General features: G+C 37.7%; 1 protein-coding gene across 1 annotated transcript; it reads left to right on the top strand.

The window, feature by feature from the left end:
* The first annotated feature begins 429 nt into the window (after positions 1 to 429).
* CCT2 (chaperonin containing TCP1 subunit 2) lies at positions 430 to 16326 on the top strand. The gene is made up of 16 exons (XM_043887420.1): positions 430 to 574; positions 1335 to 1409; positions 1514 to 1579; positions 2299 to 2410; positions 3229 to 3305; positions 3443 to 3555; positions 4388 to 4590; positions 6205 to 6305; positions 6532 to 6659; positions 6966 to 7069; positions 9608 to 9727; positions 10094 to 10222; positions 10519 to 10622; positions 10923 to 11022; positions 11869 to 12010; positions 16046 to 16326. The coding sequence occupies exons 1-16, from the start codon at positions 572 to 574 to the stop codon at positions 16074 to 16076; spliced, it is 1608 nt and encodes a 535-aa protein (XP_043743355.1). The 5' UTR covers positions 430 to 571; the 3' UTR covers positions 16077 to 16326.
* The last annotated feature ends 1123 nt before the right edge of the window (positions 16327 to 17449 follow it).

Below are 17449 nucleotides of genomic sequence, written 5' to 3'. Positions count from 1 at the left end.
AGACTAGTTTCTCAAAAGACCATCTTCCTCAGTCCTAATTCAGGCTCCATTTATACAGTGGATGGGGGAGAGAGAGGGAGACCTATGGTAACAGCCACATGTCTGTCCTGCCCCTATTACATTAGTATACATCGCTTTAAATTCTGTATATGCAGTACTTTAAGGCAGCATTTTTTTAAAGGTTAAATTTAGGAGAAAACCTGCGAGAAAGAACTCCGTTGCTATGGCAACCCCCACAGCGTAACTTCTTTTCCGTCTTGGCGGGTTCTACTCTCAAACCTCTGGGCCGCAGGCACGATGTCCAGCCCTCCCCTTCCTGTTTGTCGTAGGTGCCAACGCAGAAAGCAGGGCCCCAGTCAAGGCCCCGCCTCGCCAGTGTGACGGGCAGTCTTTCCGACCCTCAAAATGCTGCCCCCTCCCATCCCCCGTGAGGGCGGTGCCGGGACGTGAAGCGCGCCCGTCGAGGCTCCGCCCCTTGCGGCAGAGCGTGTGGCGTCACTTCCGGCCTCTTTTCCCTCCGGTCACGGGCACGAGCTGTGAGGGGTTAGCGTGTGCCGACCTCCTCGGAACCATGGTGAGTCTCGCCCCATAGCCCCTGCCCGAGATCCCCCCGTCCCCCGCCGCCCTCTGCTGTCCCCTGCCGTCCGCTGCCCCATCTGTATCCCAGTGCCCGGGATATCACAGCGTCGCTTTGCTTGTACCCCTGGTCCGCCGCACATGGCGCAGGCCGCGGCGTGTGGTCTGCGCCGGGCCCGCGGGTGAGGCCCTCCCTGTGAGCCAGGAGGAAGGGTGGGCTAGAAGGCAGGTATTTGTTCTGACTCGGTCCCTGGATAGGCCCAGAACCTCGAAACCTAGGACTCACCCTAGGCTAAGAAATTTCTAGTGCACCGGGCGGGTCGGCGAGCCGGGCCCCGCCCTCCCTCTCAGGGCGGAGCCTGGAGCCGCCCGAGAGCGGTGATGGAAGCGAGGCTGCCGCGTTCCCTTCCCCTCCTGGCGGTCCTCGCGCGAGTGGCCTGCCCACCCCTGCCAGCTTTATTTTTAGTTTAAAATCATTTTTGCGGTCTTTGGTCCTGCCATACTTAGAGTCAATATCTTCGGTGTAGAATTTTTTTCGCGGAGCGCTTAAGATATCCAAAAAAGGAATGTCACCTAAGTCCCTCCTTTCACTTTAAATAAATGACTGCCTAATCATGGAGTGCTTCATTTGTTTAAAAAGAAACATTCTTTAAATTCGTGTCCTCTTAGGAATCTACTTCTAAGTCTAGTGAAACTCATCTAAGTATGTATGCTAAAGAATACTGGTATTCAAACTGATTCTTGGTTTTCAATTTTAGGCGTCCCTTTCCCTTGCACCTGTTAATATCTTCAAGGCTGGAGCTGATGAAGAGAGAGCAGAGACAGCTCGCCTGGTAAGCCTTTTCTTCGTTCTTACAAAGATAGAAGAGTGGGTTTTTGTTTGTTTTACGATTTTAAGACTGAAGTTTATTTTGGTCATCTCTGATTTTTATTCCAGTCGTCTTTTATTGGTGCCATTGCTATTGGAGACTTGGTAAAGAGCACGTTGGGACCCAAGGGCATGGTAAGAAAAGCAGGGAATTTTAGTATTTTAATGTTTTAGAACCCTTGGGAATACAAAAACTTGTGGATGCTTGTTCATATTTAGAACTTAACTGTTAATTATAAAAATTAAGACATGGGTACATTCTCCTTACTGAAAATCAAGACCGTACCCCTAGGACTAAAGTCTCCTTCTGATCACTATCCCCAATGTCACTCCCTTCCCCAGTGATAACCTCTGATATCCTTTGGATATAAATCTAATGGCTGTCTTTATTTTTATGTGGATGTACAAGTATCTTATGAATTACAAGATACTAGTTTATATATTCTCCTCATGATGTTGTTTTGTCTCGTCAAAGATGCGATTGGTGTGTACTTTTTCTGTAGCTTCGGTTTTTTTCAGTCTAACCAGATATACTCCCTCTGCTCTGTCAAATACTCTTCTGCATCTTGCTTATATTATCGTTTGTATTTATTATTGTATTGAGAGGTACACTTAGTTTTTCTCTTACAGTATTCAAACAGCCTTGTTCATGTCTCTCTCTCCTAGTGTCTCTAGGAATAAGGGTAGGACATCAAGATTTACTTCGGGAGGGGGTATGTACAGTGAAAAAATTTGGAGTCTGCCATATAACCCTTCAGAGTATTTACACATTAGCAATCTGAGAGTGCTGATTAATCCAAGCATCATTCCAGATGTGCTTCCGTCTTAACCTGAAGCAAATATGTTCCTTTTAGGACAAAATTCTGTTAAGCAGTGGACGAGATGCATCTCTTATGGTAACCAATGATGGTGCAACTATTTTAAAAAACATTGGTGTGGACAACCCAGCTGCTAAAGTTTTAGTTGGTGAGTCTCAGGATGACATTTGTTAACATTTGGAAACAGTTTTTAAATAGACTGTGTTGACTGACTGTCCTTTTGATTAATTGATGTCTACTTTTTAATTGATAATTATCATTATTAAAATACAAACTCCTAGATGTGGTGCATACACATGATGGAATATTACTCAGCCATAAAAAAGAATGAAATAATGCCATTTGCAGCAACATGGATGAACCTAGAGCTTATCAAACTAAGTGAAGTAGGTTAGAGAAGGACAGATACCATATGATATACCTTATTTGTGGAATATGACAGAAATGAACATACCTATGAAATAAGAACAGACTCAGATACACAGACAGACTTGTGCTTGCCAGGAGGGAAGGGAGAGGTGAAAGAAGGAAGGATTGGGAGTTTGGGATTAGCAGATGCAAACTATATTGTATATAGAATGGATAAACAACAAGGCCCTAATATATAGCCCAGGGAACTGTATTCAGTATCCTGTGATAAGCTGTAACTGAAAATAATATGAAAAAGAATATATGTACAACTGAATCACTTTGTTGTATAATAAAAATTAACAGTTTAAGTCAACTATACTTGAGTAAAATTTTTTAAATAGAGTCTTTTGGAGTGTGATGTACTTACTGATGGTGAAACTGCTGTGTTTCAGACTAAAAATTTCCAAAGAATTTGTCAGGTGAGGACACCTAGATAAGTAAGATTTAGACTGGTAGTGAGTATGTTGGAAAATTAGATAAGGTACCAAGAAGTATTAATAATTTAAAAAGCAGAATCACATATAAGTGAGTTATTAACTAGCTTTTTCCCCTTAGATATGTCAAGAGTTCAAGATGATGAAGTTGGTGATGGCACTACCTCTGTTACTGTTCTTGCAGCAGAATTGCTGAGGGTAAGAATATCTGAGTGACTTCAACCTCATCTCACTGGATATTTTTTCCTACTCTGGTATTGAGTGTCATAAGTAATCAGAATCTTTCTTACTACAAATTTGCTATTGATGTGTGTTTTTCCACTGTTTGTTAATAGGAAGCAGAATCCTTAATTGCAAAAAAGATTCATCCACAAACCATTATTGCGGGTTGGAGAGAAGCCACAAAGGCAGCAAGACAGGCTCTATTGAATTCTGCAGTCGACCATGGGTTGGTATACCACAGTACTACTGTTTTAAACATTTAATATTCTTTATAAAATCTATTCAGTTCAGGAATTCTAGAGAGCAGTGGAAAGCACACATGGACATGGTTCTGTTACCTCATCCTGCCTCAACAGCAACCAGAAAAGCCCCACCTTACCAGAGGTAGTCACTAAAGTTAAAATTTGGGGTTCTGGCTTTTTGCATATATAATCACAATAAAGTAGTATCATTATATACAGGATTTTTTAGCCTCTTTAACCTAGTTGAATAGCAAGCACGATTTTTAGGTGTCTGTACTTTATTAGCTTTAGGAGAGGTACATGCATTTGATTATGTGACTGCTGTAATTTACCTATCTATGATTGGAGAGTTTGAGTTTTGACAATTTTTTATTTTATAATGTTGTGGCAAAGTTGTTACTTTAAAAAGTAGTATAATTTCTGGGTCCAGAGATACCTGTGTGTGTTTACCTTACAAGTAGTTCTCTAGAAAAAACCATTAATTTACAGACCCACTGGCTGTGTGACATGTGTCTTTCCCCATGCTCTGGAAATTTTTGTTTGCTTGTGTTTCTGTTTTGGTACTTTGCCAGCTTGGTGGGGAAATAGTATCCATTTATTTGTATTTCTTGGTTACTGATAAGGTTTAATTTTTTTCATGTGACTTAAGAATCCTGACTGGAAAAAAAAAAAAGAACCCTGACTGGTTTAGGTAACAGTATCTATTGACAAACACTGGATAAATTTTGGAAAAGTAAAACAAGGTTGATAACTTTGGAGAAGCATTTTAAGAACTGGCAGGAGTTTTTTTGCTTGGTGTTTTTTTTTGTTTTTTAGTTCTGATGAAGTTAAGTTCCGTCAAGATTTAATGAACATTGCAGGAACAACACTGTCCTCAAAACTTCTTACTCATCATAAAGACCACTTTACTAAGTTAGCCGTGGAAGCTGTTCTCAGACTAAAAGGCTCTGGTAACCTGGAGGCAATTCATGTCATCAAAAAGCTAGGAGGAAGTCTGGCAGATTCCTATTTAGATGAAGGTAGGTATATATTGTATATGGGAAAAAATGTGTTGACCAGATGTTGAAACCTAAATAACTGAGTGAATTCTCATTTATTTAGTCAGGACTAGTGGCACTTTACAAAGTGAGAAAACTTGACTTTAGGGGAACAAATCATATTGCAATGATTTTTGTCATCTTAATCCACTTGTTATATTGACAGTGTACTTGACCTACTCATACTATCCCAGCATTTCTTTGATAACCTCTAGGTTTTAGTTTATACCATAAAGTAAGTTACAGTTTCTAATAGACTTAGTTTTCTTCTACTTAAAGTCAGCTATTGTCAACTGGTATTTTTTCTAGGATTGCAAGTGTTTTCCAGGAAGGGTCTGGGTAGGTCATGTTAATTGCTTGACAGATGTTGAAGGAACAGTTTCTGGCATTCTTGAGGAGTAATAAATGTCTTGGTATTTTTAGGCTCTGTCCTTAGTAATAGTGTGTGGTGTTCTTAAGGTATGTTCACAGTACATTGACTTCACAGAGGGACTGTAGAAAGTGTAGGCATTCTATAGAGAAGGGGGGAAAAAAGGAGTAGATTACATTTTATAGTTTCTGCTTTACTAGTCAGTAATTTGGAGTCTGGGTTTTGTTGCAAAAATTCTTCTTGTCTCTCTTTCACATGTGTAACAATTCTGAAAATACTCTTGGTTGAATTTATAGGCAAGGGCTGTATAGTGTTTCTAATTGGGTTTGGTGGTAGAGAAAGATAATTAAGGCAAGGATAGTGACCATTGAATGTCTGCTCTGTGCCAGGCATTCTAATAGGAATTGCACTCAAAGTCTCACTTCTTTATCATGATGTTGATTCTTTGAGTGAGAATTAAGTTCAGCTGAATAGAGCAGAAAACACAAGGTGTGATAAATGAGTTAAAAGATAAAAGGTGTATCTAAAGGAAACCTGGAAAGATACACGGTACTCAATTCGTATGATTGTTTCAGCGCCCTTGGCTAGTAATGGCATCTTTGCCACTGTTGGTACTCCTGTTTGTAGATGAGTAGTTAGGGTTGGAAATTTGGTCCAAGCTTGTATACGTAGCCCATAAGCAGCATGAGCACGAGGGGGACAGGTTTGTCTGACCGCTGTCCATGGTGTTTCATGTTATCACAGCCTCAGTTTTTTAAGAGGTACAGTAGCCTATAGCAATACCCTGTGTATCTGAATCTTAAAAGCTTGTTTTGTTTTGGTTTTAAGCTAATGAAAGTGGATTAATAACTTTGCATTGCAGCTCACACACCTACATTGCAGCTCACACACCTGCAAATGTAGTATGTATCTGAGATAAAAGATTCAAAACTAACTTTTTTTTTATTAGCTCATTTTTATTGAAGTATATAAGTTGTTGTACAAAAAAAATGGTCTGTTTACTTTTCATATTTCTACTGTGCCTCATTTTCTTTTTTTGCATGTTATTTTTTAAATCCGCTGAATTACTTTTTATGGTCAATGGTATGGAATGCAATTTAGGTTCTAGGAGCTTGATGAATTGGACTAGAAATGCATTCTTTGAAAGAGTAATTTGATAAAGCATATTACTTTAAAAGATTCATTAATACAGCTTTGAAGTATTTAATAAAATTCTGTTTTAACAGGCTTTCTGTTGGATAAAAAAATTGGTGTAAATCAACCAAAACGAATTGAAAATGCTAAAATTCTTATTGCAAATACTGGTATGGATACAGACAAAATTAAGGTACATTAACTACATTTCCTGGATTTCTGATTGTTAGCAGCTATAAACTTTGGTTGGGAATCAGTTGCACTTGATATATATATATATGTGAATATATATGAGTATTTATATTGTATGCATGCATTCACGATGCACACAGTTTTGTTGTATTTACATTTAAAAGTTTTAAGTATGCTGTGAAACTTAAGGAAAGTGATGCTATTTTTTATGCTTACCTTTGTTTTAGATATTTGGCTCCAGGGTGAGAGTTGATTCTACAGCAAAGGTTGCTGAAATAGAACACGCAGAAAAGGAAAAAATGAAGGAGAAAGTTGAACGTATTCTTAAGCATGGGATAAATTGCTTTATTAACAGGTCTGTGTGTATTTGTGCTAAAAATATAATGATCCAAGAAAGGGCCCTGTTTTTCTGGAATGATTTAGGAAAATTCTTATAGAATTTAGTTGTTTGTTATTTAGGAAGTGGTTTTTTTCCCCAGATATAAATAAGATTTTACAGCAAGGCATTTGCCTTACTAAATCATTTAATATACTTTATGAAACCTTTTCTTTCTTTGATTGCTGGTTAGGTAAAAATGTTTTCATGTTTTTCTTAGTCTAATGTATTTTATCCTGTGAAGTAACAATTTTTAACAATGTTTTTTCATATTTTAATTTATAGGCAACTAATTTATAATTATCCTGAACAACTCTTTGGTGCTGCTGGTGTTATGGCTATTGAGCATGCAGATTTTGCAGGCGTGGAACGCCTCGCTCTTGTCACAGGTATGAAAAAAAGACATTAACTTCTAACATAATCACTCTTGAATTTATTGAGAATTAGTGTATGTAACTCATTTCTAAAAGTATGAAGAAAGTACTTTGTACCTGAAAAGGGTACCTTAAGGTGCCTAGAATCTAAACAGCTATTCTGAATCTTTGATATCTTTAGTTACATTAATTTTTAACATATCAAATGCCAGCTTCACTGTAGGTTTAGATTTACTTTTGCTGTGTTGTTTTAAAGGTACTATATATTTTTCTCACAAACACACAGGACCACTGTTTTAAACATAGTCTAAATAAACTGAAGCTTAAAAAAAAGGAGTCTTAAGTTTTACTTAGTTTATTCATTTAATTCTAGTGCTGAGTGAGTAGTATTCACTTTGTGCCTGGTGTGGTACTCTCTGTTCACTCTATGTGCCCGGTGAATAGTACTCTATTGAACATTTAACTATATGCCAGGCAGTGGGTCAAATACTTAAAACATTGTTTTTGTTAATTTTTTAAAATTTATGAAAGTAATAAATGTTGAATAAGTGTGAAACAGTCCAGGAGTGTATGATGAAAAGTTAGTTTACTCCAGTATCGTTCGGTACAGGTATGGGTTTTATAGTCTCAGTGTAGACTAAAAAGTGCATTTACAGATAGGTCTACATCAAAATGACATACAGTGCAGTTATTCACTTTTTAATAGTGGTAACTGCCAAGTAGCCCTTGAAAACTAAGTATAACAGCGTTTATCCTGTTTGAAGAGCTTGGCAATGAATAGGTTGGAAAGTTGGTTTGTGATCTGGCAGTGAGAATTCCAAGGATGGGGTTTAGATGTAAAGCCACTAGGAACACCACATTCAGTTTGGAACTGATGTTTATATTAGACGAAATTATACTAAGTAGATGGTAGGATTGGACTTATTTCAAAATAACTTCTTAAGCCATTTTCAATAATTTGAGAAGCATAGTCTCTAAAAAGAGATGTTTTACTTGGAGGTGGGTTTACCTGCCTTCGAAGTTATTGCATATTTGATACTTAAGGTGATAAATCTTATGATGCTCATATTTATTTACTTTCTTAATGCAGCAAAATTAAAGATATAAGAAATGTGACTGATAGCACATTCATGGTATAAGTTGTTATCACAAGGACTTGATAATGTGAAATTGCCACATACATTCAGAAGATTTATTTACCTTCAAACACACCAGCTGTATGGCTGTGAAGTAGACTCCATGATGGCTCTCATCCTTGGTAAACTCATCTGTTGTCAGATGTGTGAAATTGGGTCTTGCAAATGGTCTTTAAATATTTTGTAAGCAGGTGTACATGAGTGAGTGAGTGTAGGATCAGTGAAAATTCTCACATGCCAAATTGGTCTCATTTGGGGCATATGATGTCCCAAACCTCTATTGTGTCTCACGTCTAGAACCCAGAGCTGTCTTGGAATTTGCCAACCAAAAATAAGAGCTTCAGCTGTACAAATGAGTATAAATTAGTAGAGTTGGGAAGACCAGAGTCCTTTTTATAAAGTTAATTATACAATAGAAATAAAACGTGAATTATTTAGCAGAATTATCAGTAAGGTATAGGAAAAGGGGTTGGATTGATGATTGAGGGTATCTATTAAGAGAGAGAGTGAAGAGAGAAACGGGTTTTATTTTATTTATTTATTTTATTGGCTGCCTCATGCAGCAAGTGGAATCTTAGTTCCCAGACCATGATTCGAACCCGTGCCCCCTTAAATGGAAGCACAGAGTCTTCATCACTGGATCACCAGGGAAGTCTGAGAAAAGGATTTTAAAATGGAAACCTAACTTTTGCTTAATTAAGAACCAGGAAAGGAAATGTTGATAGCATGGAAGATGGAGGGAAGATAGGAATAAAAGGAAGACCTAAGGAAGAAAATGAATTTGCTTTTTTGCCTTCTCATTAAGGTTGTTCTGGGAAATCCTCAGTATACATTTCCCCCCTCTCTAGGCCTTATATTACAGGAGCTTTCTGACACTTCAGCTATTGTAATAATTCACAGATAGCAAGTGCTCACTATTTGAAGCAGTTCCTAATGTCAGTGTACCTGTTGATATAATAAGATTAGCCAAACATTTTCATGTTTGGTGATACTGGATCATAGAGTACTAGTCTTCTATACTGAATTCAGAAGAAAGTCTGAATTTGTTGATAAATTCAGGCTTAAAGGTAAATGTCAAAGTCTCAGTTAAGGTGGAATTACATAGCGTGCATAGAGGTCTGAAGCCAGACTGCTTGTATTTGAATTTCAGTTTCATATTTGTTTGAACTAGGTAACTTTAGATGAAAACAAAACATTTCCTTGCCTCAGTTTTACCATTTCTAAATGGAGTGATAAATAAAGCCTGTTGTCTTAAGGTTGTTGTGAAGATTAAATAATTAGTTTGTATAAAGTGCTTCAGAATGCTTGGCATACAATAAGCAGTCAACTTAATATGTTTTCTGTTCATTTCTGCTTGTGAGAAAGCACAAATTTCAAACCTATTGTGCATTTAATTAATGAATATTTTCGTTCACAGGTGGTGAAATTGCCTCTACCTTTGACCATCCAGAGCTAGTGAAGCTTGGAAGTTGCAAACTTATTGAGGAAGTCATGATTGGAGAAGACAAACTCATTCACTTTTCCGGGGTAGCCCTTGGTGAGTTGTTATGTATAGATTCTGGTTTAGGTTCCTAAACCTTTTGTAGGCTCTGTTGAAGTGAAAGAAAGTTACTATAGTTACTAGAATATATGTCTTAATTCTTGAGAAACATGGTGTATGCTAATTTCAGTCTCTTGAGGGCAGCCTGTTAACCTTGCCTTTGTGAGCAATGTATATTCAATATAATTGTTTTAGATAATTTAGAACTTCTAGGAATATGGATTGTTAGCAAAGAGAATGTGCAGCAATAAAAGACATACCAGCTTTCAAAACCAGATAATATAACCTAAATAATAGAAGGCAGATTTTTATGTTGTATAACTTGAGTTCATTGTGACATGAAAACCTTATTTTTAATTTTAGGTGAGGCTTGCACCATTGTTCTGCGTGGTGCCACTCAACAAATTTTAGATGAAGCAGAAAGATCTTTGCATGATGCTCTTTGTGTTCTTGCCCAAACTGTGAAAGATTCTAGAACAGTTTATGGAGGAGGTAAGCATTTGAAAAATATTGAACATGTTTTATTTATTGAAGTGTAGTAGTGGCTTTTGACTTTTAATGCTTCTTCGTATTGCCTTTGCACTTAATTTTTTATAGATCTTAAAAGAAGTCTTATTTAGTGTCTTGGAGGCAACTGAGCATAACGATTTATGTTTTTGACATTTTATTTTTTTATTTTATTTTATTTTTATTATTTTTATTTTTTTTTCCTTTATTTTTTTTTCCCCCCAGTGGGTTTTGTCATACATTGATATGAATCAGCCTGTTTTTGACATTTTAATCTGTAGGCTGTTCTGAGATGCTGATGGCTCATGCCGTGACACAGCTTGCCAGTAGAACACCAGGCAAGGAAGCTGTTGCAATGGAGTCTTACGCTAAAGCCCTGAGAATGGTAAGTTAATGAGAAAAGGGAGCCCTGAATTTAGATTTTGTAGGTGTTGATGGTTTTTAAATGAATACATTCTTTTATCTTGGACAGAAAATGTTTCCTTTCTTGGCTTTAAGAAAAGAATTGGTTCACACTGCTTAAGTTTGGTTTTGGAGTTTATAAATCTCTTTATGAGCAGAAATTAAGAGGAAACAGATTTTACATTATTTCTAAATGTACAGTTTTAGAAGGCTTTTCTTCTAGTTGGTAAGTGAACTTTCTGTTGGTAGAGTAGATAGTTACCATGTCCTCGTCACTTTGTAGTTGCCAACTATCATAGCTGACAACGCGGGCTACGACAGTGCAGACCTGGTGGCTCAGCTCCGAGCTGCCCACAGTGAAGGCAAGACAACTGCCGGACTGGGTAAGGAGTTAATTGGAATCTTGTGGGAGTTCTTAAGAGTAGCTCTTTACCAAGTTCTTTTTTTAATGTGAATTTTCATAACAACCATGTAAAAGATCCCTGGGACCCTTGCCTTCATAACCATTATGTGGTTGGTTAGTTGCTGTGCTGTGTCTGACTCTTTGTGACCCCGTGGACTGTAGCTCATCAGATTCCTCTGTCCATGGGATTTCCTAGGCAAGACAGGTGGGTTGCCGTTCTCTTCTCCAGGAGATCTTCCAACCCAGGGATCAAACCCATGTCTCCTGCATTGGCAGGCGAATTCTTTACAACCGGGCCACCAGGGGGAAAAGTGGCCTAAAAAAGACTTGATTCACACTGAAAATTTTCCCAATACAGTGGTCTGGGACATAAAAGGAATATTTTTAGGGGTAGATAATCCTGCCCCTGGACAAAAGAGAGTTAGTGAATAATGATCTTATAGAAGATGAAGGGGAGGGGGGGTCTAATAAAAGTAGATGACTTAAAGTCTCCTTCAGTTCTTTAGAATCCATGGTATATTCAGTGATGAACAAATTTTCTTCAGTTTCATAGGTAAAGATAGGTGATGTTGTGTTGCATATAAATTTTCTTATTATTTGACATAGTTACCCTTCATTAACACAGAAGATCAGTAGTTGATCTTTTAATTTTCTAAAAGGTTTTCCTTGAGTGATAGTCTGACGAGAATGCTCTAATTGAATAGTTGGCTTTGTAATTTTCTTTGCTTTTTACAAGTCAGGTTTAATTTTATTAATGTATTCTGTTATTAGACATGTTTTGATACTTTAGTTAAGACTAGTTGTTTATCTAGTGAATATTTCTCAGATATGAAGGAAGGTACCATTGGAGATATGTCGATACTGGGTATAACAGAAAGTTTCCAAGTGAAGCGGCAAGTTCTTTTAAGTGCAGCTGAAGCAGCAGAGGTGATTCTACGTGTGGACAACATCATCAAGGCAGCACCAAGGTATTGTAACACTTTAAAAAACATCTCAGGAAAAATTAACATGGAAACAACAGCTATGTTTTTGTTAATTGTAGTTGATGGGAAGTGGAGCCATTTTGTCTAGATAGCAGTATTTTGCAAGTTACTTAAAATACGTGATCACAACTCTTACATTTAAGCCAGAAAAGGTTAGTGGGGAGAAGGGTATGGGTAACACTGGGTAGCCCTCAAGATTGAAAGGGCACAAAAGAGCAGGCTTGGGAAAGTCTAGAACCAGAGAGCTTATGGGTAGGGAAGTAGTAGTAAGAAATGATGTCTGTTTACCAGGATGAGTTGGCTCCAGTCATTTTCTGTCTGGGTACACTTTTCTATATATATATATTCTTCAGCACATAATGTGCAGAGTTCCTTACATGTTCCTATTCCAGTTCAGTCGCTCAGTTGTGTCTGACTCTTTGTGACCCCATGGACTGCAGCATGCCAGGCTTCCCTGTCCATCACCAACTCCCGAAGCTTGCTCAAACTCATGTCCATCGAGTTGGTGATGCCGTCCAACCATCTTTTCCTCTGTCGTCCCCTTCTCCTGGCTTCAGTCTTTGCCAGCATCTTTTTCGATGAGTCAGTTCTTCACGTCAGATGACCAAAGTATTAGAGTTTTCAGCTTCAGCATCAGTCCTTCCAATGACTATTCAGGACTGATTTCCTTTAGGATAGACTGGTTTGATCTCCTTGCAGTCCAAGGGACTCTCAAGAGTCTTCTCCAACACCACAGTTCAGTAGCATCAATTCTTCCGCACCCAGATTTCTTTAAAGTCCAGCTCTCTCATCCATACATGACTACTGGAAAGCTTTGACTAGATGGACCTTTGTCGGCGAAGTAATGTCTCTGTTTTTTAAGATGCTGTCTAGGTTGGTCATAGCTTTTCTTTCAAGGAGCAAGCGTCTTTTAATTTCATGGCTGCAGTCAACCACCTGCGGTGATTCTGGAGCCCAAGAAAATAAAAGTCCATCACTCTTTGCATTGTTGCCCCATCCTATTCCAGTACCTTTTTTTTGGCCGTTACTTGTGAGATTGTAGTTCTCCAGTCGGGATTGAACCCAAGCCTCCTGCAGTGGAAATGCAGAGTCTTAACCACTGGACTGCCAGGGAAGTCCCTCCAGCAGCTTTTCTCAGATGAAACTCATTCACACAAAAATTATTAGGTGGCTAGAAAAATCTTAGCATTTGAAGATTCAGTTAATAATTAATTAAATTAATTGCTAGTAGCTAATTAGTTACCAAAACCACTAATTTTTCTTATTAGTGGGTAGATCAGGGAGATGGGAGGGGATGGTGGCTTGGACCAGTAGATAGAGGTGAAGGTGGTAAGGAGAGATTGATAATAAATCTTATTTTAGATGGTAGAGTCAGCAAGATTTGATGATGGGTTGGTTATAAGGTCTGTGAGAAAAGGGAATTGATAATTCAAGGGTGAGCTTTTGAGAGGGCAATCTTAAAGATTTTTATTCAAAACTCCTTAATAATTGCCACATTTCTCCAATACATTAAGTATATTCCCACTTCATGGGTAGAGAAGAGGGGGGAGATTCTAAATTTTGTCAGAAATATCTCAGTTATGTTTTAACATGACAATATTCAACAATTTTAGTTCAGAAATAAAACATGGAAATTCCCAGCAGCTAAAATAATAGTAACAAAACAATACTGGGCCACGTCATTCAAGGTTTTTGTTGTGGAAAATAGAAGTTTCTCTTAACTTCTGGTGGAGGAAGACTTCGGGAGGAAAGATGGGGCTTGTCAGCTTTGGACATTTGAGATAACCTTTGAGAAAGCAATTGGATCATTGAGCCTGTAGTTTAGGGAAGAAATTGAACTGTAGTTAAAGTTTCAGGAGTTGTCAGCCTGTACGTGGTAGTATAGAAGGTCACACTACTAATTGAGTTCCCAAGAGAGTGAATGTAGCTAGAGAAGGGAAAGGGTTTTTTTTTTAAAGGATTTGAGTGCTTGAGAATTCCAGTAATAGGTTTGAAAAGATTTAGAACAGCCGTCAAGGGTCAGTAAGAAGGATTTTATTAAACTGGATAATGGATACATGAGGATTCATTGTACAGTCTCTACTTTTATATACTTTTGAAGTTTCCTATAATTAAAAAGTCTAAGGTTGAGTTGGGGGAGTGCCCCTGAGGTAGGAGGAATGTGTGTAGCAGCCAAGTAATGTATTTGGGGGAGAGGAGCAATCAGCTCTCAGGATGATGCAAGTAGGTCAAGTAAGGACTGAAAATTGATCTTAAAAATTGGATTTAGCAACAGAGGTTGTTGGTATTCTTAATGGGCCGTTTCAGTGGAACAGGGAGGGCAAAAGCTTGAAGTAAATTCGACAGAGTCTGGGGAAAGAGGAATTGTATGTAGGCTGCTTTTTCAAGGAGTGTTACTGTGAATGAGAGCAGAGAAGTGAGATAGTAGCTAGAAGAGGTGTGGTCATTTCTGTGAAAATGGAGTGTGTTCATTTGGGAGCAGTTTCATGGAGGGAAGTGATGGATGAGCAGAAGAAGGACGCAGTCCGCCGGCAGCTGCTATTGGACCTAGGGAGCAAGAGGAGGACAGGAAGGAAGGAGTGTTACTAGGAAATTAATGTCCCAAGTGGATGAAGTTCTTCATGCAGAACCCTGCAGCACTCCTTTCATTGGTTTTCTCCTATGAACAGCAGCTGTCCTCTTACTGTTAGAGGAAGGAAAGAGTGTAAAACAGCGATTTGGATGTGGACAGAAAAGCTAAAATGATACTCAGATCTCCCACTGTGGGGAGTGGAAAGGGCTGGGCTACAAAATCTACATTCTCTCTACTTCTAGTATTGGGGGAATAGGGTAATGAGGAGCACTCATATTTTGAAATGGAAAGTTAATGAGGGAAGGAAAAGTTAACAAAATTTTCTTGGAAGCAGTGCCAACAAAGATGGCTAAATACAGCTCCATTTTCTGTTGTCTTCAGGTAGAATGATAGCAAAGGGAAACAGTTCTACAGGTAAAATTTTCTGACTTGGGGTCATGGTCACATTGCTGCCTCAGAAGTTTTTGTAATAACTTGACTCCCTCAACCACATTTGAAATACAAATTGTAGTACCTTGTTTGAGCTGGTATCGCTGTTTTTGAAGTTTTAAGTGTCTTAGAAGTATTAGACATACTGAGTAATTTGCAGTAAAGAAATATGAATTTTTTTAAACTCGGTTGTGCTTCCCAAACATACTGGACTGTGGACTTCTCTTCATACTTATTATTACTCTCCAGGGGATTAATTTTTCCAGTCAGTGTTTTGTGACAGCTGCTTGACAACTTTTTCTTTATTGACATCCTTTGGTCATACTCCCATAAGCTACTGAGGTTGGAAGGTTTATCTCTATATGATCCTAGTATGGTTTAGTCTGGATCTGTTTTTATGCTTTTTCTGCTTCTCTTAATTGTGCTTGCCTCATGAAGCAGTGTTTCCACAGTCATGAAGTAAAAAAATTTCACTAGTACCCCTACCACGCCCCCTTCCTGATTCACTGTATGGTTACCAGAGAATAAAAGTTTCACATTAAAGATGTGGGAGGTACTGTTGACATACTTGAGTGAATTATCCAACTCCATCACCAACTTTTTGTTTTCATTCATTTAGAATAGTGACCCAGAAGTTTTAATTTAGAAGCCCCAAAGACTTGTCATTTTACAACTTCTGACTGAGAGAACCATCTTTGACTTATTTTGTAAAATTAACTAGCATAGGTTAAAAACATGAACTAGCCATTTTTAGAGAGTATATATTTGGTAAGTAGGTGGTTTGGATGAGAAGCTGAGAACTGCTCAGTACCTACCTGCAACCTGCACACTGCAGAATTTTCCCGTTTTCTTAACAATACAATAATTAAGGGATGTTAATTGTGATAGAAACATCCTTTTTACACATTTGAAATTGGTTTTAATAAAAGTAGTATTCTAGCTGTGTTTGTATTTAATATAGACCTTCAGTTACAGTCATGCTTTTCATTTTCACTGTTGCCCTATTTTAATTCTTACAGGAAGCGTGTCCCTGATCACCATCCCTGTTGAGCATTCCCGTATGCTGTTGAGCTCTGGACCAGTTCATAGTAAAGTTGTGTTTGAAAGACTTTGACTTCCTGAAAGAAGAATATAGAATTGAAGTTTATCTGTGGCTGTTATGTCCTTAAATTTGGACATTTAACTGACCTTCTATTTTAACATGGGTCTAATTTATTTGCTGTTTCATTTTCTATAAAATTCAGTTGATTTAAGAGTTCATTCCTCATACTGTGCATCAAAATAAAAGTTTGAACAATTACTTAGTTCTTAACTGACTTAGTGATTTGTACCTGGTTTACTCTAAATGGGAGTGAATGATTATACTTGGAGTGTAGAGTTGTTCCAGCTTAACTAATGGTTGATATTACACATTTATGAAAAAATTATCTTGATTAATGTAAGGCCAAGTGAGACGTTATAAACTTTGTATCATTTGATTCTTAATCATACGTGACATTTGTTAACCATTTTGTTTTGTGAAAGAACCATATAGTACTCTCAATTTTGTGTAGTCTACATACTCTCTCAAACACAGGAAAAAATATATGGTGGTTTCTGTTACTTCAAGTGTGAAAGAGATACATTTTAAATGTTGGCTGCTGCAAGCTTCTTCAAATTACATCTGGTAATTTTATAGGGTGTGGATATGGTTAGGTGTCAGTGGTGTTGATGGCTTTGCTAGGGTTTCTTGTTTTTGTTTTTGGTAAATGCATTCTAGATAGACTGTAAGTATGTGCTGAATTTGATGGTTTAAAGGCGAATTTAGATTTGGAGGTTAATTCAGCAAAGTGTGCAAGAAATGAAACAAGAGCCCAATAGTAGTCTTACATTGGGTATCTCTGCTAGAATCCTGGAGACATGTTTTACTCACATAGAGGATCAAAAGCGTTTTCAGAGAAATACTGATAAACCAACCTGTTTTGTTCTTGTCCAAAAATTTGTCTCAGGATTTTAACACTACTTTGTAGAAGCTATTAAAACTGGAAAATTTGGGTTTTTATTGTGATACTAGCATATATCCTCCAAAATTCACATAAAGTAGACACTTCTGAGATAATCAAAGAGATTTATACAGGTTTTTACTTTTTTCACTTTTAGAAACATTAATAGTACATTTGCTGTGTCATTTTTAAAATACTTTGTCACACATCATGACATCATTTTTCATCCCACAACTCAAGATAGGTGGAGCAGTTGAGCATATCATGGCCTAGAAAACATGCAGAGGTTTCCATGGGAGAGGTAGGTGGATAAACATTTATCCTGAGGGACCAGGTAGCTTGGAGTAGGATTTTAATCTACACTGTATTTGGGCTCATTTTTTCCAAAGGTCCTAAAAAGACAGTGAGTGTTAAGAGGTAGAAATCTAGGAGCTTAACTGT

This window comes from Cervus elaphus, chromosome 3 (assembly GCF_910594005.1).
Source record: "Cervus elaphus chromosome 3, mCerEla1.1, whole genome shotgun sequence".
NCBI classification, from domain to species: domain Eukaryota; kingdom Metazoa; phylum Chordata; class Mammalia; order Artiodactyla; family Cervidae; genus Cervus; species Cervus elaphus.
Note: the sequence above shows the minus strand (reverse complement) of the source record. Positions and strands in the feature narration are given on the sequence as shown.

Excerpts from the sequence above, each read along its gene's own strand:
- CCT2 (XM_043887420.1), top strand. Across the intron at positions 6,306-6,531 it reads TGGATACAGACAAAATTAAG|ATATTTGGCTCCAGGGTGAG; the intron begins GTACATTAACTA and ends CCTTTGTTTTAG. Across the intron at positions 6,660-6,965 it reads ATAAATTGCTTTATTAACAG|GCAACTAATTTATAATTATC; the intron begins GTCTGTGTGTAT and ends TTTAATTTATAG.